The following is a 27,115-nucleotide window of genomic DNA, read 5'->3' on the forward strand; positions in this document are numbered from 1 at the left end:
CTTTAATATGTCATTCAATTTGATATAAACTCTGTTGCTTAAGTATTCATTTTGGGGGTATAGTTTTCCTTTAATATTGCTGTATAGGCAGCCATCTCAGGTAATTTTGCCTGTTCACGAGCTTTCAGAAAAAGCCAGTGCTGCACTATGGAACTGCTTTCTGACAGGCTATTGTTTCTCCTACTCAATGTAACTGAAGGAGTCGCTGTGGGACATGGATTTTTACTATTGAGTGCTGTTCTTATATCTACCAGGTAGCTGTTATCTGGCAGAACCTTCCCATTTTTCTGTTGATGGGCTGCTGGGAAGGAGGGGGGAAGGGAGGAGGGTGATATCACTCAAGTGCGACTTATTAATTGCCTGTATTGGTTTATTCAGTAATGCTCCACTGGGCATTTAGGTATCTTTACTTGTAATACTGTGTATATTAATTCATAGACTCTAGTCCATAAGCGTTGTACCTTACTACACTGCCAAAATGTATGCAGCATTGTGCCTAGCATGTCACATCCTCTAAAACATTTAGGATTAACTTCCCGTTTCTATTTGGCTATGCGAGTGGGTACCAAGCACCATCTACTTAAAATCTTATATGAAGTTTCTTGTGCCAATATATTTACCGAAGTATGCATTGTGTTTGTGAAAATAATTTGCCAATTTTGCTCATCCAAAGTCAGTGACAATTCTGCTGTCCAATTTTTAACATATGCCAGGGTTGTTATGGGCTGAGAAGTAGTACATTGTCTATAGAGGTAACTAAGAGATCCTTTCATCTGGGGACGATGTAAACATAGTGTTTCAAAAAACGTAGGAGTGGAAAATGAAAATTCTCTCTAGAGTAGTTAAAAAATGCCATATTTGGTTATAGCAGTATCTTTCTTGGTCAAGAATAGCATATCTTGTAAGACTGTCCAGCTTATAATTTTGTTATGCAACAAATAGTGATGGATATGTGTAAGTCCTTTATCCACCAACCAAATGAATTGTCTAGGTTCCAGTCCCGGTGGAAAGTCTGGGTTATTAAACAAAGGTGCTAAAGGTTTATATTTGGACAGCCAGTTAGATTTAGAGGCTATAGCGTGCCATATAGCCAATGTATGCTTTACTGTAGGAAAGTTCTTAGCAAGTTGTGATAGATTAGGGGCCCTTAAAATATCCCCAAGAAAACTGCACTGACAAATATCCTGTTCAATCAATACCCATTTTGGTGGTTGTGAAAGAACAAACCAATGCAACAACTGTGATACCTGTGCCGCTATATAATATTTACGAAAGTTTGGGACACTCAATCCACCCATTGACCTATGTCTGTATAATATTGCTTTAGCTATTCTTGGTCGTTTAGCACACCATATATACTGAAGACATGCGTTTTGCAACTGGGTTAACAAATCAGCTGGCGGTGTAACTTGAAGGGTACGAAACAGGTATAATATACGTGGTAATATACAAATTTTTATTATGTTAATTCTACCAAACCATGAGATTGAAAAACCTTTCCAAGAGTCCAAGTCACCCATTCGTTTCTTAATAAGGTTTTTATAATTATTTACACTCAACATATTATACGAATCTGTTATACGGACACCTAAGTATTTTACAGAAGTTTGTGCCCATCCAAAATCAAAATTCAGTTCTAAAAGCTTCTTCATAGCAGATGGGATATTAAGCGGTAGTGCCTTCGATTTGGTTACATTAATTTTAAGCCCAGAAATAAAATGGAATTTATCCATGATATTAAAAAGGTTTGGCAATAAAATCAATGGCTTGGTTATAGTAAGCAACAAGTCATCTGCATATAAACAACATTTGTATTCCTGTTGTGCTATAGTAATGCCAGTCACAACCACATTATGCCTTATCCATGCTGCCAAATATTCCATTGTCATAACAAACAGGATTGGCGACAGTGGGCACCCCTGCCGCGTTCCCCTCTCTATTGCAATTGGAGTGGAGAGAAATCCACGATATTTTATCTGGGCCGTAGGGAAGTCATACAATGCCTTGGTATGTGACAAAAAAGTTAGAGGAAACCCTTATCTATTCAAGGCATATTTTAAAAAATCCCATGACAATGAGTCAAAAGCTTTTTCTAGAACCAGGGAGAGGAGCACTGCAGGTGTGCCCCTCTCCCTGGCCCAATGGGCCAAATCAATAACCCTACAAATGTTATCTGTTGGCTGTCTACCAGGCACAAAACCTGCTTGATCTCTATTAAGAAACACATTTATAAGCCTAGCTAGAATTTTCCCTATGAGTTTTATATCATGGTTCAATATTGTAATTGGTCTGTGGTTTTCAACTAGGTTGCTATCTTTGTTTGGTTTTGGGATAGCTGTTATAAATGCTCTAAGAGAGTCATAGGTGTATTGCTTACCAGTTCCTATGGAATTAAACATATTAGTAATATGAGGTATCAAGACTTTGGAAAAATGTTTATAATAAGTGGCTGTGAACCCATCTGGGCCTGGTGCTCTTTGTGATTTCAAAGATTTAATGGCCCATATGGGCTTCCCAAAGTATTGATTTACTAACATCCGAGGTATTATTAAGATGGAAATAGGAAGTTGTGGGTTTGTAAGGATGGCTTCATTTAACCTCCATATTGGAGCATGTCTCGGGAAATAATGCAAAATAACTTTGACTGGGTTGTGATCTGACCAAGAACATACAGGGATTTTTGCTGAGATTATCTTTTGGCAAGAGTAAGTAATACATAGTCTTTCTGGAATATGTCTTATTAGGGTTCGAATAGAATGTATAATCATTTTTAAAGGGATTACGCTCTCTCCATGCATCAGCAAGTCCCATATCTTTTAGGTTTGTTTGTAATACTTTTGAAATAGGTTCAGTATATTTCTTAAGTGGATTCACTGGATCATAACGATCCTAAGTTGCATTTAAAGTAGTGTTCAAGTCACCTCCTATTATAATTTGCCCTCTGTTATGTATAGACTGAGATGTAAAAAATCTGGTATAAAATTTATGCTAGAGTATAGAGTGTTTCCCCAATATGACAAACAATAATCACAAAATGCCCTTGTGGGTCGGGCACACACTTCAACAATTTAAAGGGTACATTTTTGTTAATGAAGATTCCTACACCCTTCTGTTTCTTCTCCGCCGTAGCCAAAAAGACATGTGGGAATTGGCTGTGGAAGTAATTAGGAATTAAAGTTCTGGAAAAATGTGTTTCCTGCAAAAAAAGTATTTGTATTCCCATAGATTTATAATAATGAAAGGACATAGAACATTTTTGAGGGCTGTTAAGTCCCTTAACATTGTGTGTCAAAAAAACCGCCATTGTAGTTCTGTAAAAAAAAAAAAACCTTCAGGTTGTCATACCATTCCCGGGTTAATAGTAGGCATGTAGTCAGCAAGGTGTAAAATGGATCAAAGGTCCTTAAATTGTCAGTGCAGTGTAATGAGGAAAAAAAGAAGAAAATCAAAAAAAGAAAAAGGAGAACCAAAAAAGTTAAATAAAGAAAAAAATCTGACAGTCTCAGCAAGAGAACATCAAACTGGAGGTTCAACTGTGGTACCCATAATGAGTATACAAGACCAGAACAGTCCTTAACAAGATGTGGCTTTACACTCAAAACGGTCATATGAGTGAGGAGTGCCTCAATAATGAAAATTTTTTCCGGTAATATCCACACCGATGACATGGTGTAGTGGGAAGGGGGGGAGACGTCCTCCCGGCTGAGGAAATGTCACAGAATAAACTAAGTTTCACTTGGCGCAGTGTAATGTAACAGGCTCCCATTTATAAGACAGGTGTATAAATATACAAAAAAAACCAGTTTTACCATTTGTTAATGTTCTCTCATGGGGATCTCGACGGTGCTTTTTCCCATATGGTGGTCAGTGGGCTTCTTCGGGTGCCGGATCTGAGTGGGTGAGGATCAGTTGGACTTTGATCCGGAGCGATCCTCAAAGTGTGAAGTAACGCTTGCCCCTCTTTCAGTGACTTGACCATATGTTGTTTGCTGTTATATGTGAATAACAACTTGAACGGAAAGCCCCAGCGATACAAAATTTTGTGTTGCCGTAATAACTGCGTGATGGGGCGTAAATCCCTTCTCCACTGAATAGTAATGCTTGCCAAATCCGAAAAGATTTGAAATAGGTTCAAATAAGTCCGCAGTTCCCCGTACTGCCGCCATGACTGCCTCTTTTGTTGCATAGTAATGAAATCATAGAATGACGTCTCGAGCCATCCCATTGGCCTTTCTAGGCCCCAATGCCCGGTGTACACAGTCCAGCTCCAAACGGGCAATTGGTATATCCGGAACCAGAGTGGCCAAAAGTTTAGTGATTTCAATATGCAGATCCTTAATGTCCTCAGTAAGGCCCCTTTTACGAATGTTATTTCGTCTGGACCTATTCTCCAAATCTTCCAAACGTTCCACTACCTCCTCATACTGTGTTGCAAGGTGCGAAATTGAGGTTTCATATTCATTTAAGCGTATGATTGCCCCATCTAGTTTGTTTTCCATTTCCTCAGTGCGGTGCCCCACATCACGTATTTCGCGTGTCAGCTGTGATGTAATAGTTACGGACATTTTAGTCAGTTCTTTGTGCAGCAAAGATTTAACATGCGGTGAGTCGTGTGATATTTCCGAATGTAGCCCCATCTAGTTTGTTTTCCATTTCCTCAGTGCGGTGCCCCACATCACGTATTTCGCGTGTCAGCTGTGATGTAATAGTTACGGACATTTTAGTCAGTTCTTTGTGCAGCAAAGATTTAACATGCGGTGAGTCGTGTGATATTTCCGAATGTAGCCTTACAGGACTATCTGGTGGCCCACTATCCGATTGCGCAGAGGAAAAGGGTCTTGCTGCCGCCATCTTGGATTCCTCCGGTGCTGAGCTTTGGGAGTCAAAGAAGTCAGTTTTAGTCATGCCTCCAATAGATTATATAATACATTTCACCTTTTAGGGGATAAAAATGGGAGCTTATGATGCTTTTTCCTCGGTCCGGGACAGAGCGATGTGCCGACACGTCTACTCACGAACGCATCACGTGACATCCCCCTTAAAAATCATTTTTAAAAAAAACATCATGTATATTACATGCAGACTTATTTACCCAGTTACTGGGTGACGGTTGAGCCAAAATAGAGATTATACTCAGAGAAATAAGGAAAGTTAAAGCTGGCTATCAATATGTATTTTACATTTTTTTTCTGTGCTATAACAGTCTTCGGAAGTCTCTCAGCTATTTGCTTTTCCTGAGTTGGTCACCATATGTGCACAAAAGGATCAAAATATTTGTCAACACTGCTACACAATTATTATTCCTTGTCAATCTCAAGAGACTGCACGTAGAAAGGGTAATTGTCAAGAAAACTGAGCGGCTTGTTTATTCTTATAATTATCTGGATACTGCCTTGCTGAGTATTTATTCTTCAGGTTTCTGGTGCTAAGGCTTAGATTCCCATGGGGTAAATAACATTTAGAATTCCAGAAAATAATGAAAGTAGGAATTCTGAGTTATTGCTGATGATGAACTGTGATTTGAAAATATTTTGCCACTGAACTCAAATAATCTAGGCCTACTGTATGTTCTTTTCTCTGCCAGCTATATCTAGGTTAAATGGGCTGTAAAATTAAATGGAAGCTTTGTGAATTGCTTTCATTTTACCTTTAAACCATTTAAATGTTATTTACAGGTATCTATCTGTTACTTAACTAGGACCTTGTATTTCTGCTGTGCCATATTTTGACTTCAATATATACATTTTTGATGAGTGGTCACTGGTCAAGAAATAGTTTGCGTGTAATTAAAAAAACTGTTTAAAAACAATGTATTATTTTGTACCCTATTATTTTATTATGCTCAGTTCTGCATGCTATGCATTTGTACATTATTTGGTATTATAATTATTTATTTAGTGGCACAGTACAGCAACATGCAATGACATGCTTTTTTAATGTCACACAACTAGGGCTGGGCACTTTCTCAGCTAGTGTTGAATCACTTGTTTATCCAGTCTGGCCACTTGCCTGAAATATGTTTTAAACAACAGTTTGGAACATGTCGGCTTTTTAAACAAAACTATGATAATACAATCCATATGGAAACATTACACTAAACTTTCTCTGATCAAACACTATCCTCCTCAAACAATAGAGGGAGCTAAACTTCTGACCATTATGTAAACCACAATTGGTCTGATTTTTTACTGTTGAGGATATTTTTATATTTGTGTTAATGCAAATCTGCCTAAAAGTCTTCTTAGGCCATCTAATAGCAAGAAGAAAATAAAATGGTACTAATGTCACAGCTAAATGTGCTAGATTTTCTTGGTTTACTGAGATCTATACTCCGCTAGCTTAAAGGGATTTTATTATGGAATAAAATATGTGTTTATATATGTGCAGAATTTCTCCTTCAGCAGAATTCTGCATTGAAATAAATTTTTGAAAATAGCACCTGGTCACATGATTGTGAGCTTTAACATCAAATGATACATTTATCACACTACAGAGACATATGTCAAGAAAACAATTATATACAGTATATATATATATATATATATATATATATATATATATATATATATATATATATATATATATATATATATATATATATATATATGAAGTCATGTAACTCCGAAGAGATTTTCAATATCTTTATACATTTCAGTATGGGGTGCATTATTCATTATACTCTACAGTGTTAATATGTGAAGCATCTTCAAGGAGTTCTCTGACTCTGCTCTATATTAATCTACCCAATGCCACACTTTTGTTCCCCTTGTAGTTTTTTATTTTATTACTATGTCTCCCTGTAATCCCCAGTGTCGGACTGGGCCAGCAGGGCAAAAAAACCAAATGGGCCCTGGCCCACATGGGCCCCCACCACCCTGGACCTGTTCCCCCAATGGTGCCCCCTAAAAAAAACCCTTGCGCCGCTGCACCTCTATGCAGGCCAGGTCCAGGTGGGCCCCCTTTGCTCCAGTCCGACCATGGTAGTCACTCTGAGTTATTTTTGCGTGATTCTTCTCCTTTGTTCCTGACCATGCCATGTCACACTCATATTGCTGTACAGGGTTGCCACCTTTTGAAGCGGTGGAGACCAGGCGAGGGTGGGGTCATGATGTCAGGGGCAGGGCCATAACATATATGGGAGTGTCCGTTGCATCAGGGGGCAGGGCTATGACGCCACGCCCTTGTCAATCAAGGGAAGTTTTGACCCGGGCAGCCCTTCAAAATACCAGTCTGTCCGGGTCAAAACCGGACAGGTGGAACCCTATTGCTGTAGGTTAATAAGTTGCAGAAGGGGAAAGGCATGAAGGGTGGAAGATGTAGGGAGATGACCAACAGCAGAGATGAATGGAGAATGGGAGGGGAGAGGGACAGAGGGAGAGGAGATTGATGACTGAGGGCACAAGACTGGAGAAGGACGTGGGTGGGAGGGATAGATGGAGCAATAATGAAGTTAGATAGCTAGAGGGTGGGAGAGAGGAAAAAACACGAGTGACAGGGTGTGGGAGGGAGTGTGCCTGCCAGGAGAGGGAGGGGGAGCAGAACAGTGAGAGAAAGATGCAGATGGAGCAATAATGAAGCTTGATAGATGGATGGTGGGAGAGTAGAAAGAACACAAGCTAAGTGAAGGAGGTGGGAGAGGCAGAGGGAGTGTGACAGAAGAAGGAGGGGCAGCGAAAGAGGAAGAGAGAGGAAGATGAAGCGAGACCAGAGATGCAGAGATGGAGGGGAAACCAAAGAGGGAGAGAGACACTGAGGGAGCAAGCAGCAGAGAGTGACAGAGAAAAGGCTTTAAGAAGAGGCACAAGTGAGCACGTGGAGTGAAGGAGGAAGTGGGGAAGTGACAAGTGAGGAGGACAGGCAGGAGGAAAAGCTATAGCGAGAGTGCGGCAGTGACAACTGCTGAATCACTTAAGTTATAAACGGAGCGTTCTGACGTAGAAACGTGCCATTTATAGGGATATAAATTACAGTCTGGCCATAGGGAATTAGCAGGTCTGTAGATATATATATAGTGATGGGCGAATTTATTCGCCAGGCGCGAATTCACGGGGAATTTGCGCGATTCGCGTCCAGCGAATAAATTCGCGAAACGCCCGCGAAAATTCGCCGAAAAAATTCGCCGGCGTCAAAAAAAATTTTTGACGAAAAATGGGCGCCGGCGTCAAAAACGGGCGCCGGCGTAAAAAAAACGGGCGCCGGCGTCAAAAAAACGGGCGCCGGCGTCAAAAACGAGACGCCGGCGCCGTTTCGCGAATTTTTCGCCATTTTGCGAATTTCGCGCGAAATTCGCGAATTTTTCGGCGAAGCGAAACGGCGCAAATTCGCCCATCACTATATATATATTGATACACAGACGGTATGTATTTACACATATGGTATACAATAAGTTGCATTGTTTTAAGTGTAATGTCACCAAATTGTTTTAAGTGTAATGTCACCAAATTGTATTTATTGCATCCAGCAAAATCTTGAGAATATTTGCCCAGACTAAAGAATTGAGTCATTATTTATTACATATATGTAACACAAGCGCTGTGAATGTAGAAATAAACTCACAGACAGGCATCTTCCATACACTTCCTGTGAGTAAAGATGAATCATTCCAATCTCATGTTAGTACCAGTCACACATTATCAAAAAGGACAACATCCAGTGTTGGAAAGCTCCAGGCTGATTTGGCAGCAGTGTAGGAAGTAAATGATGCATGCATGTATCCTATGTAGTCTTTTACAAATATCCCTTTTTGTTTAGATGGTGGTGTTTTTTTTTTTTTTTAAACTATAAACTTGGCGCAGCCTTCTTTGTAGAATCTAATGTGCTTGGCTATACCTCTTATCCAAGTGAAATGAAGGCATATTGTGCATTACCTAGTTTATGATCACTACTACCTTCTGTTCAACTACCAAGAAGCTCTGGTCAAAAGTCTCAGCCCACTGGAGGATTATGTTCTTTGTGAAAGCTGAAATAGTCTAGTTCTAGGCTTCTTAATTGTTTTGCACCAAACAGTGGAACTCTGTACTTATAAGGAGAGGCAGAATGCACTTGTAAAAATAATTAATAATTCTGCTTCATTTTCTTGTCTGTCTTGACATGTCTTTGTGGCTTAAGTGCCTTTCACTGAATTTCCCACATAAAAAATCGATGCTAAATTTTAGAAGGCAATTATATATGCTGTAACTGATCCCAAACTACCTTTATCTTACGTAAAGGCTGCATTAACACTGTGCCAAAACTCTGATTACATAGTGCCAATTTTATATGTTTGGATTCCAGGTATTCACAAATTGTAAAGAGATTTAATTCAGTAGTGCCAAGCCTCATTTTGATCTTCAATCCCACATCTGTAAGCAGGGTAAATCAGTAAAGTATCCAGACCCGGATTTGTGGCAAGGCCACAAAGGCCCGGGCCTAAGGCGGCAGAAATTCAAGGGCGGCATGCCAGCCAGCCTCATTAAAGTCAGTTGCGCAAGCATAATTTCGCATATTCAAGATATATACGCGCACGCACGAGGGGGGCGGGGAGAGGAACGCGGATGTGGAGGGGGAAGCAGAAGGGGAGAGAGACACGGAGGGGGAAGCAGAAGGGGAGGTGGAGGGAAAGGGGCGAAAGATGCAGAAGAGGAGGCGGACGGGGAGGAGATAGAGACGCTGAGGAGGAAGGGGAGAGAGACGTGGACGGGAAGGGGAGAGAGACGCGGACGGGAAGGGGAGAATGATGTGAAGGGGGAATCAGAAGCTGATGGGGAAGCAGAAGGGGAGGCGGATGGGGAGGGGAGAGAGAGACGCTGAGGGGGAAGAGAAGGGCAGAGAGACGCGAATGCGGAGGGGGAAGCAGATGGGGAGGGGGACGGAAAGGGGAAGATGAGCAGAGACGGCCTAGGGGTGCCCCGTTTGTAAATCTGGGGCCTGAAAAGTATCTGTATTTCTTCAGAAACAAATTTCCATTCTACAGGTAATCTGAATAAAAACAACAACATTTTTTCCCAGAGGTGCAAACTGTAGGCCATATTCACAATGCCCCGCACAGTGTTCAAAGTGCAAAAAGGCTGCACTTAGCTTTTGGACCTGGAATCGAGTGCTGTCTGCATTTACAGGGCTGCTCCTGCCATGAGGCAAGGTGAGAAAATTGTATTAGGCAGCAGCACCCGGCAGATTACCAGAGGTGGCAAAAACCTTTCCCTTAAAGAGTGATAGCTGCTTAGAATAGAGGTTATTTAGGGTCAACTGTTCCTTTTCAGCTTCTTTGAAACAGCCAAGGTAATAAGACTTATTTTACAAAAAATGTATGCAGTGTATTAACACTATCAGCATGGGTTTCCTCCATGTACTCTGGTTTCTGCCAACACTCTAAAACCTTACAGGCAGGTTAATCAGCCCCCTGTGTGTGAATGAAACCTAGGATTGTAAGCTCCATTGTGGCAGGTAATGGATTATAAAAAGGGGCAATGCAAACAGAAAAGTGGCAAACGTTTGCTTTTGGGGGTGTATTGATAATTAACACCAAAACAGGATATTGGTAAAAAGCAAAACAAATGTCCTGTGCGTGTTAGCAAATACGCCCCATGATATGCTTTGTTGGAACCCTTTGTGGCACTGCTGTACATTCTGTGACACGCTACACTGCATTTCCAGCCTCTCTGTCTTGTTGCAGACTGATACTTTCCCTTTCTTTACTTAGCAGCAAGGTTAAAACCCTGGGTTATGTGATATTTTCCAATACACTGAGAAACAATGTCTGCTCACTACAGATAAAACACTTCATTGATTGCTCATGTTACAAACTGGAAACCCTATATGTTTATTTGTCAAAGGAAATAAATGCTTTTGTTTTCTTTTTTTATTTGTTGTATAATATTTTTCTTTTATTTTTGACTTTTGACTTAACAATGGAAAATCCAACCTATACTGTTAAAAGAGTGTTTATCATCCATTGCTTTTGCCTTGGACTGCAAGTTTTGAAAATATCATTAGGGGAATGTAATAATAGTCGGTTACAGGAAAAATATTCGCAATGCGAACAGTTATGCCTCTGTGCGAAAAAAATTGCCTTTGTGCAAATTTAATATAGCTTTTTTGAACCCAGAAACTGTTTAGCGAGCACTTCCGACAGTGGAAGAAGGTTTGCGAATTTTATGTAATAAAACTTCTTACTAAAAAAGTTGTTATGTTTGCTCCAAAAGATTACGACACCTTCAAGCACTTCTTAAAAGTGGGCAATGCGCAATATTAATTCGCAAATGCGCAATAAAAATTCTCAATGTAATAACAGTTTAAGGTAGAGTATTACATTGCGAAATTAGAATTTTTATTCTTATTTGTGCTAATTGTTTTGCTCTTTGCAACTTTTATTACATTCCCCCATATGTGCTTTCTACAAAGACCTTTTTCAAAAATGGTGATTGAGAATGAAAAAAGTGCAACCTGTCAAGGTATTACATTATTCACTGGAATTATGTGCCTTAAGTGAATGATTCAGTTATGAAACTGTATTCAAACACAAACTCAAAGGATGGTCAGTAAACCTTTAAGGAGTTATGTTAGTAATAAACCATAGCATAGTTTCAAAATAGTTACAAACAAAGTTAAGTTGGGTTTAAAAGTCCATCAGGTTGAACCCCTCCAAATTAAACTCAGCACACATACCTACACACACCCACTAAAACTATATATACCAATATCTATATTAATTGTAGATTTAAGAATCCCAGTAGCCTTGGATATTATGCTTGTCCAAGAAATTATCCAAGCCCTTAGATGGCTGATTCTAACAGAATCAGCCATCACAACATCATCCAGCAGGACATTCCACAACCTCACTGTCCTCACTGTGATGAAGCACTCGCTGTCAGGAGCACCCAATGGCGATTCCATCTCCGGCAGTGTCACACTCAAGATGGAGGCACCCATAACCCACGTGGGCCAATGCCGGCGTCTTGACGCTGGCGCGATGGCATCACGCAGCTGGTGCAAAAATTGAAAATGAAAGATCACAGAACAACCTCAACCTTGACAACCTTGACAGTCTACCCTCATTTAAGTCTTCCATCCCCTTAACCAGTTTAATCTATATAAAACAAAACTTTTTCTTCTAGGCCTTTAATGAGTATTTTTGAGGACCGCAAGTGTCTAAACTGCAATTTTGAACATTCATTTTTTAATTAATTTTCTCATAATTTCACCTTAATTGTGGCACCCCATGCAATAAACCAAATACAATTGTATATGCATGTGATCCTAAGGACATGCAGTATGTCTGCTGTCCCTGTTTAAGCAACCTGCTGTGGGAACCTTTGAATAACCAGGTTGGTGGTAGGTCCAGGGTTCCACAGAGTAAATAGGCGCATTTGCACACAACTCAATAGAAGAGGCAGAATGGACACAATGGTGCTTGGCCCATCTATACGGAAGTGCAAGGAGCATGAACACAAATCATTTTAATAAACTGTTCAATGAGTGCAACATTTGCATCCACTCAAAAATGACCCCTCTGTTCTCCAGCTTATAAGAAAAACATGAAGATATACAAATAAACTCTAGTACGATTTACATTTATTGTATTTTGCTGTGATCAGAGTTTCCAAGTTGAATTTACCAACCAGTAAATTTTAGAATTAATCAGACATGTAAGTAATATTGTAGAGCACGTATGATTTTTTTGTTAGACATTGTTGTACTGTACATGGCACGTTATTTCTAAGTGTGTTTCTAAATATGCATTTATATAAAGGGTGTGATTTGATGTAGTCCATTTAATAATGAATTCACAATGGGGCAAAGATTTGAAATAAATAACTGCTTCATACTTTATTAATTAGAAGATCACAGCAAACTGTTTAGTTTGGAAAACATCAGGATGTGATCAGTCCAGGGTTAGTAAACTTACCCCTACAGACAGAGAAACCCATAAGAAACAACATATTCTTATACACATTTTCTTATGTTATTAGGTCCTAATACATTAAGAACTGTTAACCAGAAACATTGTATTGCTTATGAAGCAGCTGCTATTTGAAACATGCCTTCCTCAAAACTCTCTGTACAAATAAATAAAAAGTGTTTTACAAATTCCCTTGGTGCAGCAGGCAAACCTGGGCCATAATCTAAAGGCTTTCTGCTTCAATTACACCCACTATTTTTCTCTTACATAAACCACAGGGCATGTTGCTGCTATTAAAATATATAGGGCCAACATATTGCGTAGCGCTGTAAAGTAAATGTGATTATACAACTAAATCATATACAGGTAAAATTATATACATAGAACATATGGAGTTACATACATCACAATTAATACCGGTACAAAAGGTGAGGAAGGCCTTATGCAGAAAGAGCTTACACTCTAAAGGGAAGGGAGCAATACACAAGGTGTGGGAGTGGGCAAGATCGAATTTAGTGGGTGAGAAATGTGGTACTGTATGCGGTGTTGCATTTGGTTAAGCAGAGTGAGGGTAGGCTTTTTTGTATTTTGGATATGTTCCTTAGGTGGAAGTGACATGATTTAATAAGTGACTGGATATGAGGAGTGAAAGACAGGGCAGAATCTAGGATAACCGCTAGTGTTGTGCCACCTCTCAACCTGCTCTGATGTGAAAGGCAGTGCCGGGACAAGTCGGCTGGGAGCCCTAGGCAACCCAGGCGAAAGGGTTAAGCACTGGGCAGGTAAGGGGACAGCATCATTAGAGCCCTTTTTTATAAATAAATGTAAGGCATTGTGCAGCTTGTTGCTTCTATATTGATAAATTATGATCCCCTAAAATTGCCCCTGCCTAAATTACCCTTTTTGTTTACACACAGTACTCAGGAGTGGCTGCTCATATACAGTAACCTACACATCATACTATACAGAATGTGTGTGCACATGATCAGTCCCACATCTCTGGCTAAACCTATTATGTAGTAGCTGAACTATAGCTAAGCATATTACTAAGATATTGCTAAAAACTAACTGGTGCAATATTACAGCTAGGAGGAGACATTGAAACCTAACAATCATATACAAAACTTATAACTGACTCTGAGAGTTTGTCAGACAACACTTAAGGGATATTAGATCTATTATAATTATGGGTTAGGCTGCACGATGATGTGTGATAAACTGGCTGGTAGTGGATTAAATGATTCTGCTGTGTTAGTTCAGGAAAAGCAAACAGACAAGCACACTAACTTCTGGACTCAGTGGTGTAACAAGATATTACTGGGCCCCACAGCAAATTATTTTTCAGGCCCCCAAAATGTTTAGAGGTTGACTTGTTTAACAATATTTATTGAAACTGTATATGAATTAGGGCCTCATGGGGCCCCTTTACCTCTTGGGCCCCCCGTAGCTGCAGGGTCTGCTTCCTCTGTAGTTACCCCCCTGCTTCTGGTACATTTATTACAACATGGCAGGTAGGTGTGGCCTGTCCCATTATTGCTCTCTGCTTAGACAGGAAGAGGGAAACAGGAACAGGAATGAATCATAAGACAATGGCAAAACAGCAGGAATGCCCTTAATCAAAATGTCCACACAAGCCGGTTACAACACTAGGAATAGCCATATCACCTAAAAGTATAATTTATGTTTTGCATACTTGTCTTTCTCTACAATCATTATAAGCGCAGCATTATATTTCTCAGGCATTTGTAAAAACTTCCAATTATGAACCTGTAGTGTTTAACAGCAGTCCTTTTAGGAAATGTTTGTTCATGTTTATTACTATGCAGCACAGGGGACATTAGAGGGTGCTCTCTATAGCAGGCCAGATAATATACCTTAGGGATGATGTAGCCATGTGGAGCAGAGCTGGCAACTTCTCATCTTGTTTGTTATATGGCAACAAGCTTTGTTCTTATTGGTTCAGGAATGTGACTGACAGTGTTGCTTCACAGAATGGTTATTTTATCTGTTTTGTGAAACTGAGCTTTCATTTTGTGGAAAGAATGAATCCTTCCTGTACAATAAAATCTTGCTTTCTGTCACAAATATCTATTTTGTCATTCAAATCTATCTTAACATGCACTAGTTAGTTACACTATTATATATTATGTCCAAGTTTTTTTTTTTACATAATACATTCTGTACGTAACTTTGCACATAAGTGCATCCATTACATGGAGGTTATACATTTGTGCGACAGATTGCTTGTTAAAATGTACAGAATGGAGTTTGTGATATAATGACATCCTTTTGTGCACTAACCAGATTTTGTTCTCATTCTTTAATAGAAATGTCTTTTGTATATTTTTTTATCTGTGTATGGTCACAAATACTTATATACCATGAGAGACATTAATTCTGTGTATTAGGGATAGTTTTGTATACAAAATTTATTTGGGACAAACGGCACCCCATTCTCCGGCCCAGTAAAACCAGTGCACAGAAAGCGCATAGACAGTTGTGTCATTGACACTCTGGGCCTTCACGCTGCTGAGCTAAATCCCTACTAGCAGTATAAAACTGGGTAGAACTATAATAATGTTTTGGAAACCACTTTAAATAGAAAATTAATGTAAATGGTAAAAGTGCTCTGATTAAGTTTACATCAATTCAGTTTTTTGGGGGTTTGTGATTTAAAAGATTCCATGTACATCTGTACATCTTGCTCTACTGCATCTTTAACAGATTCCAGCATCTTTCAGTCCATATATATCTGTTTGTGCTCTTTTTCTTCTAGCTATGCTGCATTTTAACGTATTCCCACATCTTTCAGTCCATGTAACAGGCAGTCATATACTGTGCAATTAGACTCTGGCCAAATAGGCTGTTAGGTTATCAGCATTTTCATGTCTCAAGTGAACTTCCCTTCCTTCTGAGCATTATGGTTCAAAACCCATGGTGATGAAAGGTTGAAATAATAATTCAGTTTCACAGAGATCAGTGTAGATTCTGGTCAGAAATATTTCCATTCAGAAATATTAGAAAACCTCAGTATACTGTAGTTGTTAAATTTGTATGTCTGGTAATGGGATGAGACACAGCAAGTATGCTGGCAGCGAACAGCTCCAACAAAAACAAGGCTGTGATTTTATACTATTTCCTTTGGCTGCGGGGCAGAAAGAAACTTGTCACCATCAATTATTGGAGTTTAATTCATTTAGTTAGGATTACAATCCATCATCAATAAGTGAAATGTTGTGTAATAGCAAACAAATATCTTAAATGGAAAATATCATCCAAAATTCATAAAAAGGTTTGATTTATATAGTCATTTTATGCCTTGGAACTCAAAGCATTGGGCTGCAGTTACAGCAGCCATCTTTGGGTGTATTAGTATGTAGGGATAAAGTTAACATGTTCAGTGTTACAGGAAGCAGATACTGGGATTCAAAGTACAAGTGTAAAATATCCAGCATGAATTACAGTGGCAGAGTGCACACTTTTATACATTTATATTCCATTTCATGGGCAATTTAACTTTGCATGGAGCCTTCAGTAGTTAAGTTAACGTCCCTGTGTTTAGGACTGATAAGGCACTCTTTGCACATGGTATGATACAACTGTCATAGTTTAAAATATATATACTGATGCTTTTTGTGAACATTAAGCAATAAAAATGTTTAGCAATACTGAAATGCACATGATATGCAGTAATCTAGACATGCACCCTAGAAACATACACAGAATGGGGCAATACATTCTCTCTGGCTCCTAATTTACTTGTACATCATGGCAGTGGACAAAAGAGCATGCCTTGAACAAAAGGAGGGGAAAAAAGATTACATTCTATGGTTATGAATTAATTATGTTAAAAAACAGGATACTAAGGAGCCGGTTTATTAAGGACTGAACTGTAAAATCTAGAAACTTTAAAATGTTGCCAAAATGCATTGGGTTCAATGGGAATCCAAAATTGCATTATGGCTAGGGCATTTTTAGATCTGCAATAGAATATACAGTTATAATTTGTTAGAGAAGCTACTTTACACTCTGATACAACTGTTTTTTCAGGCCCAGATTTTTGGCAATGGCTCAGGCATAGGGCCTGGGTCACTGGAGTCTAGGCACACTGCACACAGGAGATTTCTGCACGTTCTGTCCCCTCTGTACATCTGATCTTAGGGGGGGGCGGTGGTGTAGGATGCCGGGCCTCTGATTGCCTGGAAGACAAATTCGGTCCTGCCCATGTTGCAAATTTCTTCCAAACACAGTGCCAGTATAACTCCTTAGATAGGCAGGCAAAACTGTACTCATCATCATTATTGCTAATTAGTATTAAATGTATTAAAATGTAGCTTGTGCTTTATGAAATTCTCTTATGTCAGTATTTCTATTTGTTCATTCTACTGCCCCTGAACTATCATACTATTTATTAGGTCTTTCTCTACATCATTAATACCTATGCTAATTGTCTTTTTACCAACAGAAAAGCTCCATCTGGACTCCACTACGTACAGATGGTATGCTGGGCCTCAACTCAGCTCAGCGTTTGAGCGCAATAAAGGCCTCTATAATAGAGCAGCTTTCCATTCTGTACAACCAAAGGTATGTGCAGGAGGTTTTGAAATAAAGTTATTGTGTGATCTCTACTCACCATTATGGATTTTTTTTTACATTTCTGTATCAAGACAAAATGTTGGACAAAGGTCTGTATATATTAATACACACTGAACTTTTCACTAGTACAATATATAAAGCCAATGATTGATTGATTTTATTTGAGCAGCTAAAATAATGAAAGCAAAGTTTTCATTGGTTGTTATTAGTTACAGATGTTGTAACTTGTACTGTGTTAGTAGTTTATTCTACTGGAAACAGGAGTTTATAAACCTTAAAAGCTTTCTAAGCAACTTGGCTAGGTACAGGTACATAACATAATTAATTTATTAGACATATATATATATATACATATATATTACACAGTTAGAACTAGTGATGGCCAAATTTATTCGCCAGGCGAGAATTTGTGGCGATTCTCCGCGTTTTTTTGCCGGTCAAATTTTTTTTTACACCAGTGACAATTCTGACGCTGGCGACAATTAAACGGACACCCATTGACTTTAAAGCATGTCAAATGTCGCTGGCATCTAAATTGTTGCCGGCATCAACTTTGATGCAGATGCATTGTTGCCGGTGTCAAAATTCGCGTTTCGCAAATTTTTCACCTGCTGCGCAAATTTCTCAGGAAATTTGCAGATTTCATGGCGAAGCAAACAGGACAAATTTGTCCATCACTAGTTAGAACGATTGTCAGATGTTATGCTAAATGCTGGCTAGATATGGTCATTTAAAAAGTAAACAGTTATGAACTTGTGTGCTTGGTAGAGAGGATGATAAAACATGAACATAAAGCGCAACATCTTAGAGATGATATTGGTTGCAGATATTTTTATTGACTTGAACCAAAACAACTGATATTTTCAAACTTGTCTGAACAACACTGATATTGATAGTACTGATTAGTCCTTGTGCATTGAAAATGGTGGAAATACTTGTATCTATGTCAATACAATATCTTTACATATAGGCCAAGCTGGTCCTTTGTATGATTGGAATAGACATGCTCATACTTTGGCTATTGGTCATTGAGGCAATTGGGCAGGTTTTCCAGTTACATTGATTTGTAGACAAATGATCATCTGCTAGAATAATCAGTCAAGAGATAATGATAATGGTAGATGGTGGAACGTCTGTTTTACCTAACACAATATATGATTGTATTATCTGTAAGCCTGCTGGTCTTTCTTACTATTGACCTCATAGCCAAGACGTTGCTCTTTATGTTCCTTTTTTCTCTTAACCAAGTCTTGTAACTATTTGAGTTGAATGATCATATCTCTGTATGTACTTCATATTTAACTTTACTCCTTTAGTACAAAGATGCACCTGTGTCTTAGAAACCAAGGTTCAAATATTTTCTAATTGCTAGAGTAAATTGATATTGTATATACATATATATTTCTCATGGTCTTGAGAAAAGTCCCAACTGGGACCGAAATGTTAAGTTGGCTATACATGCTTAATACACTTTTTTGTTTCTAATAATACCCTATAGTTGCTGCTTCTTTTTTGAAAATGTAAATGTAGTATTTAAAGCAGAAGGAAAGTCTTCTTCCACTTGGGGATGCCAAATGTTAGGCACCCCAAGTCATTGTATATACTTACCTGAAACGCTGTGCTGATGCTCCTATCAAGAGCAACTGCACCAGCCCCGGGTTCTTCCAGCAAGCACCAGAGAGCGATCCTCTTCTGACTTCTTTCATCAAATTTCCTGGGGCAGACGCATGCGCAGTAGAACTAAATAGCCGACTTTTTAGCTAAAGTTCTACTCTACTGCGCATGGGCAACCGCAAGAAGAAAAACCCAGAAGAGGATCGATTTGTGGTGCTCGCTGGAAGAATTCCGGGCCGGTGCAGAAGCACGGGGTTTCAGGTAAGTAAATACAATCACTTGGGGGTGCCTAACATTTGGCACCCCCAAGTGAAAGAAGACTTTCCTTCTCCTTTAACCATGCAACTGGGTGAAGTTCGGAAGCAATTATATATATATATATATATATATATATATATATATATATATATATATATATATAGATAGATATATATAGATATATATAGATATATATAGATAGATATATATAGATATATATACATAGATATAGTATTAAAATATTTTTTAAAACATATTACCTTTTAGACAAATCAAAGTGTGGGTCTTTTCTGGATTATAGAGTTGTGTGTGTCACTAGCATTTCAAACAATGAAACACTTTTAAAAAGTGTTTCATGTGGAATTTAAACTGTCCATGTTCATGTTTTTTGGCCTTAGTAATAGCTTCCTCTGTGCCATCTGAAATACATTGCCATGGCATGAAACGTTATGCGCTAGTAGTTATAAGGCAAATATCTAAATGGAACTTGTAGGCTTTGTTGGTAAAAGTATTACAGCATTGTATACATGAATAATGTTAAGGCTGTGCAAGAAAGGGATTTTCAAATTAATTACAGTATGCTTTAGGATTTGTATTATACAATATGTATAACTTTGTATTATTTCCTGTTTGAATTAATTTATTTTTATATTTCAGAAATACTGTGGCATGATGCTTTAAGGGATCATTTAAGCCTGTGTACAGATGGATCATGGTTTTAGACCTTGTTCTTTCCATTTTCCTTCTCTTTCAATCAGTACATTTAGCTTCAGGAGGGATAATGAGTTCTGTATAATGAGTCCTTCTATTACTCTACTGCTATGATGTTTAAGGCAGAATAGATACAGAGGAATTCATTATATATGTATGTATTCATATATACAAATAGTTTTGGTTTTATTGAAACAACAGACATGTCAAAAACGACCCTTATTTGTAGAGTTCATGCTGAGCATGGATAGAAAATTTATAATTTACAATTAGGAGACTAAAAGGTGTACCTAAATGTGATTTCCTTATTTAGTATAAGTACTATATTCCTTTATCAAGAAACCCATTATCCAGAAAGCTCCAAATCTTCTGTAATTTAGACTCCAGTTAAATCTTATAATTCACATTTTTAAAAAGTATTTTCTTTTTCTCTGTTATAATTAAATTGTACCCTGTACTTGATCCCAACTAAAATTTGACTAATCCTTACTGGAGAACCAATCTTATTGGGTTTAATTCATATTTAAATGATATTTAGCAGACTTAAGGTCTTGTGTTCCATAAAACCCTAGGATATTTCTGTACAATTATTTGATGCAGTGGACTTATGATCCTCTCTATCACATTTGCATGCTAAATTATGAAAAAATGGTAATGCTATACAAATAAGAATGAAACCTTTGTGTAAACTGGTGCTATAAAAAAGCTTTTAGGCCCCTACCTAACCCATGGGCCTACATTTAGCCAATCCTCTAATCTCTATTATGAGAAGTGTGAGAAAGAGTAACTGTCATTTATATAACCTTTATTGAATTATATTAAAACTATTTGTCATAGGAGACTGCAGGTATAGCATATGTTATTCTATTTCAAACAAAATTTTTTACTGAATTGTCTTCTCTTAACATTACATTTACATTAGGTGACTGATATTAGCATTAATCCACGGTAAAAAGCAATCCTATTTTATATGTATAAATGTTTTTACAATCTAGCATCATATCAATTGTTGTATAATAAGGATATTATACATTGCAGAAAATAACTCATGATCAGATTTGGTATATTCTCTTCATGAGGTGTGTAACACACACAAAACTGCTCATTTCTTATGGTTTTAATAAATTGTTAATAAAGTGGCAGGAGATTGTTAAACTTAAAACCCTGCTGGAAAAAATCCATTTCTTCATGATGCCTTAATAATATAGTAATTATTGAAAAATGTGCATTTAAAATGTACAAGCCATAGGGAAAACATTAGTTTTATTGCTTCAGTTAAACCAACCAACCCTGTAAAGCATTAAACAATGAAAAAAATAATGCCAGGAATAAAAAAATGGTTGATTGAACATTAAGAGTGTGTGTGTACCATCGAAAACCAAACTAATACACAATACAACAAGGTAAGATAATATCTAAAGAATTTTGAGAATATTGCTTCTGGATCAATGTTTGATTTTGGCATTGTTAACCAATGTGCTGCAAAATGTAGCAAAAAAAAATCCGGAGTTAGTTATCTTATGTTCAGAGATTTGAACAACGTAGGTCAGAAAATAACTAAAGAGAAAATGAATTTTTTAAAGATAATGAATTCATATTTTTCATTTTTGGGAAAATTAGAAACACCACAATCATGGACATATCTGAAACCTCACTGGAGAATTTTTTAGCCTTTCTTCTACATGTGCTAACACCATTTTACTACATTTGTCAGCTCCTGTTAACTGAACTCCTGACCCTGACATATTTGTAGTCAGCAACAAGTAGCAGCAATATTACTACTCTGGAGAGGAAACCCCACACAGCACTGGGAAAACATATAGGGGCTCATTTATAAACTTTGCAGGGCAGAATGATATGCACAGTGAAAATATTTGCCCTGCACATGGTTATATTTATAAAGCTGGATAAGAATGGTGTACTTAATGTGCAAACAGAATTTCAATTTTTTTTTTCACATATATGCGCAAACTTTATAAATGACCCCCATAAACTTCTTACAGTGTCCTTGCTGGAATTGAACCTAGGGATAGTGCTACATGGCCTTGATACTAACCACACAGTAATGCTATGTTTTATACATATAGTATATCTAGTATACTAATCTAATCATCTAAAGGGCTAAAGGGATAATTTTCATGGAGATCTCTAGATACAAAGTACTTTTGCCAATACTCACTGCACTACTCACAGGCACAAGAGAGCACTTTACTTCATTCCTCCCTTGGAGCACCTTGCATTCCCTGAAATTTTTGAAGGGAAGGGAATGAAGGGAACCTCACAACCTGCCCCTTTTTCTGTAGCACTGCATACACAGAAGAGTGCAATTCTTTTGAACTTCATGGAGCAGTAGGTGCAACTTGAAAGTGTCAGGGTGCTTTGTGGACAAAAACAGGGCACATTCCACCATGTCCTCCTATTGAAAATGAGCCATAAATTGTTGATTTGTGTCCTCAGAACAGTGAAGTCGCTTCCATGCAGACATAAACAATCAAGCTGGATTATGTCCCTGGTATTAGATAAGGATGAATCACGATATTTGTCTTGTAAGTGTAATAAAACCAGCTCAGCCTTGTTTTGATTTAACAGTTTGACAACTAATTACATTGTAGTGTTTTACAGAAGTGTCAACAGAGCAGATTTGAAAACAATAAATCATATCTTTAAATCTTTTGGAATAAAATATATGCAAATGATACTGTAGCCTTACTTCATTATTTACTGATTAAGGTTTGGAATAGCAACACATTGTTTTTTAGCCTCAGGAGAATTCAAGACAAATTTTGTCTCTGAATCTTGGCTTAATGACTATAGAGAAGTCTGCAGTGGATCTAATCTATGTGAGCATGACAGTATTCATGCAGAACAGTTCCAACACAAACAGTGTTCAGTAGTTTCATTATTCAGAGAAAACCACTTTTTAAATATAATGCTATATAAGTCTTTTCACTTCTTTGGTAATTTTTTACCTTAAATGCCAGTTACAGTTTATATTTGACTCTTTGGAACTGTCAGATGATGATTCTTGACAATACTTACTTGTATGTCCTTACAACTGCTAGTTTCAGCGCTATTAAGTGCATTTACCATTCACTGCAGATCTGGACTGGCAATCTGTGGATTCTGGCAAATGTCAGAGGGGCAGCTGTAAGATGCCATAAACAGTTTTATTTAGTGGCTGGTTGGAGGCTGTTTGGGTTGTACTTGAAAAGCCAGGGCCTATTTTGACTCTCAATCCAGACCTGATTCAGTGAATGCGAAGTCAGGCATGGAAGGGCATACTGACCATCATAGTTCTCCCTGAGAAGCGTGTCTTAAGTTTTATATGGACAAGCAAAATCACAATGAATAATAATCAACAAGGAACTTGCAAAATGTTCTTTTTCCAAATATTTGTATTGCTATTGCTTAAATCAGAGCATTAGTGATAGAATGGCTTGCTACAAATAAAGGGATTAAGGATTTTTTCCATAATTTGGATCTCTATACCTTAAGTCTATTAAAAAATAATTTAAACATGAAACACAATATGATTGTTTTGCCTCCAATAAGGATTCATTGTACCTTAGTTAGGATCAAATACAAGGTACTTTTTTATTATTACAGAGAAATTTTTTTTAAAAAAAAAAATCTGAAATGATTTAAATGTAATTTATGGAAGATGGCCTTCCCATAATGTGGAGCTTTCTGGATAACAGGTTGTTGGATAACAGATACCATACCTGTGCTACCATATAAAAGCATATACTGGACTAGATCCTGTTCACATTTGGAGTGATCTATTTTCAAACTCTATTCTACATTACAAAACAGTAAACATTGTTTTCAAGCACCAGTAGAATTTTAATGCACTTTAATCAACCCATTTTGGAAGCAAATGCTTAAAGGACACCTTGCAAGGTTTTTTAATATGTACAGTTAATAAAAATGTTAGAAACTAAAGCTTTTTTTTGTTTTAAAACAATCACTTAATTTCAGGGGCTCAAAAGTAATTGTACAATTGACTCTAAGGCTAATATTGTAGCAATAATATTGTAGCAATTTCTCGGATGGGTTTTTTCTGTTTTTGCAGCTTAAGCATTGCTTGTTTCATCTGCATGGGGAGCTCCTTTGACCGCATATTGTCTGTTCACAGCAAAATCTTCCACATACAAGCACCCCCCCTCAAATAAACCCCAGGGCTTTTATCTGTCATTGATAGACATAACAAGGGAATTGCCTACACCTGCCCATGAAATAGCCTTAGAGTTGTAATTGTCCAATTACTTTTTTTATAACTTATAGTTTATTGGATTTTGACATTTTTTTATCACAAATCATAACTGATTACATACAGAAAAAAAAAAGTATGATAGCAAAGCATTAAATATACCATAATAGACAAAGTGAGGGTATATAAAGAAAACAGCAATATCATACAATGACATAGCAGGTAAATTGACATAATATATCTTCTTAGAACAGTCACTTTGCATCTACTACAATCGCATTAAAAAAAAAAACAAAAAAAAAACACTTGGTACATAACCATCTAAGAACCATAAGCTTCAAACGTCCCAGTATTACTCAGTATTTGTGGATCTAGCGACAGAAAGTCAGTACACGTCTCCCACTCAAAAAGCAGTAAGCAGTCGTACCGAAATTTTCATAGCTACCCAAAAGAAAAAGAGAAAAAAAAAAAATGAGAATAGAACTCTATCTGTGAGAAATAAAATAATCCCATTAAGACCAAATTTTTTCATGCATGGGCAGCTTCCCATTATGTTTGGATGTCATCTCCTCCATCAATTTCATGTGTCCAATTACTTTTGAGCCCCTGAAATGAAGTGAACTGTTCTTTCAACTTTATGGCAGTCTAGGCTCAAGTATAGTTTTTCACCTTGTGCTTTATCCATTTATTTCTCAAAAGACAGTTCCCAGATTTTCTAGTCTCAGCTTTCTGTATTGTTGCTGGTAATTTCTTCCTAACATTTACCCCTTCAACAACAATTACCCCTACCTCAAAAAGGTGTTACATTTTCATTGGTAACTTTGTTTCATATATTTTAACATGAAGCATTTATTTACAGTTTAAAAGAGTTGTTCACCTTCAAAACTTTCTCAGTACAGTTGGTTTCAGATAGTTCACCAGAAATAAACACTTTTCCCAATTACTTTCTATTACTTTCTATTTGTGATTGTTTTTCTAATATTGAAGTGTAAACCGAAATTTGATAAAGAGGCCACAATAACACAGAAACCCCTAATATACCCATCACAGTTACATGTTTCTTCAAAAAGTATGAATAAATGCCATTTTCTATGCTGCAATCCAGCTGTTTAACAGTTCTTCTCTTTCTGCATCATTTTAAAACCTGGCAGGGAAGGAGGGACTAAACACTGATGTTACAAATTTTAACAACTTCTCCACAGCTTACAGACAGCATGCAGGAACTGCATAACCCACAGTGCATTACACTGTGATGTTCCATTCCTTATTGATATCACATGTGCAGGAAATTGTGGGGTTTGGAGGATGCAGGCTAAGGACAGATGGCTGCTGATACAAAGTAAAAGTAGTCAGCCAGCTTAACAAAGTAGTCAGACAGATCAGAAGGAGAGAAGTGGGCTAGGCTTAGGGAAATGTTCCAAACCATTAAAAATCATGAAAAGTCTGCATATTTTTTAATTGATGTATATTGCTACAGTGCTTGAAATTATTTGTTTATTTTTTAAAAATCTGAAAAAACGGAAGTAAAAAAAGTTTTGGCAGACGAACAAGTCCTTTTAAAGCTAATCAGGTATATATAGGAATATATGAATAATGTAACTGTGATGTGGTTCAAGTTCTGAACATTCACTAGAAACCAGAATATCAGAATCAGAATATTCATATCTTTTAGTAATTTTGCTGTTCTAGTAAGCATCTCTCTTTATAAATTAGATAAAGCAGATGTTTTGCTGTTTTTGTTATTTTCTTACTATTTACACTATGCATAACATATTTATCTTTTTTATTTTTTAGGTGGATAGAGTAATGTCCATGTTGTACTACACTTTGTTGATAGCAATTCTCATCAGCGTACAGGCTGCACCAAAGACCAAAGACCATGCTCCAGCAAGGTCTTCAGCAAAATCCCGCATTCCTCATCACACACATCGAACTAAGTCTCTTCACCATTCCCACGGAAAACTAGAGGCCAAAGAGCCTTCATACTTTCGCAATGTCACAGTGGACCCTAAACTCTTTAGAAAAAGGAAATTTCGATCTCCACGAGTTTTGTTTAGCACCCAACCTCCTCCATTGTCTGAGGACTTCCAACATTTGGAATACTTGGATGATGAGGAATCTCTTAACAAAACTATTCGGGCTAAGAGGACAGTGCATCCGGTTCTTCACAAAGGGGAGTACTCTGTATGTGACAGTGTCAGTATGTGGGTTGGGGAAAAGACTAAAGCCACTGACATCAAGGGCAAGGAAGTGACTGTGTTGGGAGAAGTAAATATAAACAATAGTGTTTTCAAACAGTACTTTTTTGAGACCAAATGCAGGGACCCAAAGCCAGTTTCAAGTGGATGCCGTGGGATTGATGCAAAGCATTGGAACTCTTATTGTACCACCACACACACCTTTGTCAAAGCATTAACAATGGAAGGGAAGCAAGCAGCATGGAGATTCATACGGATTGATACAGCATGTGTCTGTGTGCTAAGCAGGAAAGGTCGAACCTAAGTGAAAACATTCTTGCCATCCTATCTTCTCCCCACCCCTACCTCAGATTGTAAATTATTTTAAATTATATGGACTGCATGGTATATTTATAGTTTATACTGCAAAAGAGAGACATTATTTATTATTAAACAATTTTTAAAATTCTGTGTTTGTTGTTTTTCAAGTCTAGTTTTATGTAGACAACTTTCTGACAAAGTTCTGACTTTTTTTACAGATATAATAAAAAGTTCTTTCTAGTCTGTAGAACTATAAATGTAGTTTATACACAACGAGTATTGAATAAAACATTTTAAATAAATTAATTATAAGAATGAGACTTGACTATATATCGATCTGAACATCAAACA

At 37.5% G+C, this 27,115-nt stretch overlaps 1 protein-coding gene across 4 annotated transcripts in view; it reads left to right on the forward strand.

Annotated features, from left to right (window-relative positions):
• Nucleotides 1-26,909, forward strand: part of ngf.S (nerve growth factor S homeolog) — a 72,327-nt gene extending 45,418 nt beyond the window's left edge. The window contains exons 2-4 of one of the 4 annotated variants that reach the window (XM_018249163.2): nt 17,343-17,461; nt 22,514-22,602; nt 26,061-26,909. In XM_018249163.2, the coding sequence (XP_018104652.1) occupies nt 22,582-22,602; nt 26,061-26,768 (729 nt within the window). In that variant the 5' untranslated portion in view covers nt 17,343-17,461; nt 22,514-22,581 and the 3' untranslated portion in view covers nt 26,769-26,909. Of the gene's footprint in view, nt 1-17,342; nt 17,462-20,550; nt 22,603-26,060 lie in introns of those variants that run through there. The other 3 variants (XM_018249165.2, XM_018249164.2, XM_041583719.1) reach the window with 3 other exon arrangements.
• The last annotated feature ends 206 nt before the right edge of the window (nt 26,910-27,115 follow it).

Source organism: Xenopus laevis, chromosome 2S (genome assembly GCF_017654675.1).
Source record: "Xenopus laevis strain J_2021 chromosome 2S, Xenopus_laevis_v10.1, whole genome shotgun sequence".
NCBI classification, from domain to species: domain Eukaryota; kingdom Metazoa; phylum Chordata; class Amphibia; order Anura; family Pipidae; genus Xenopus; species Xenopus laevis.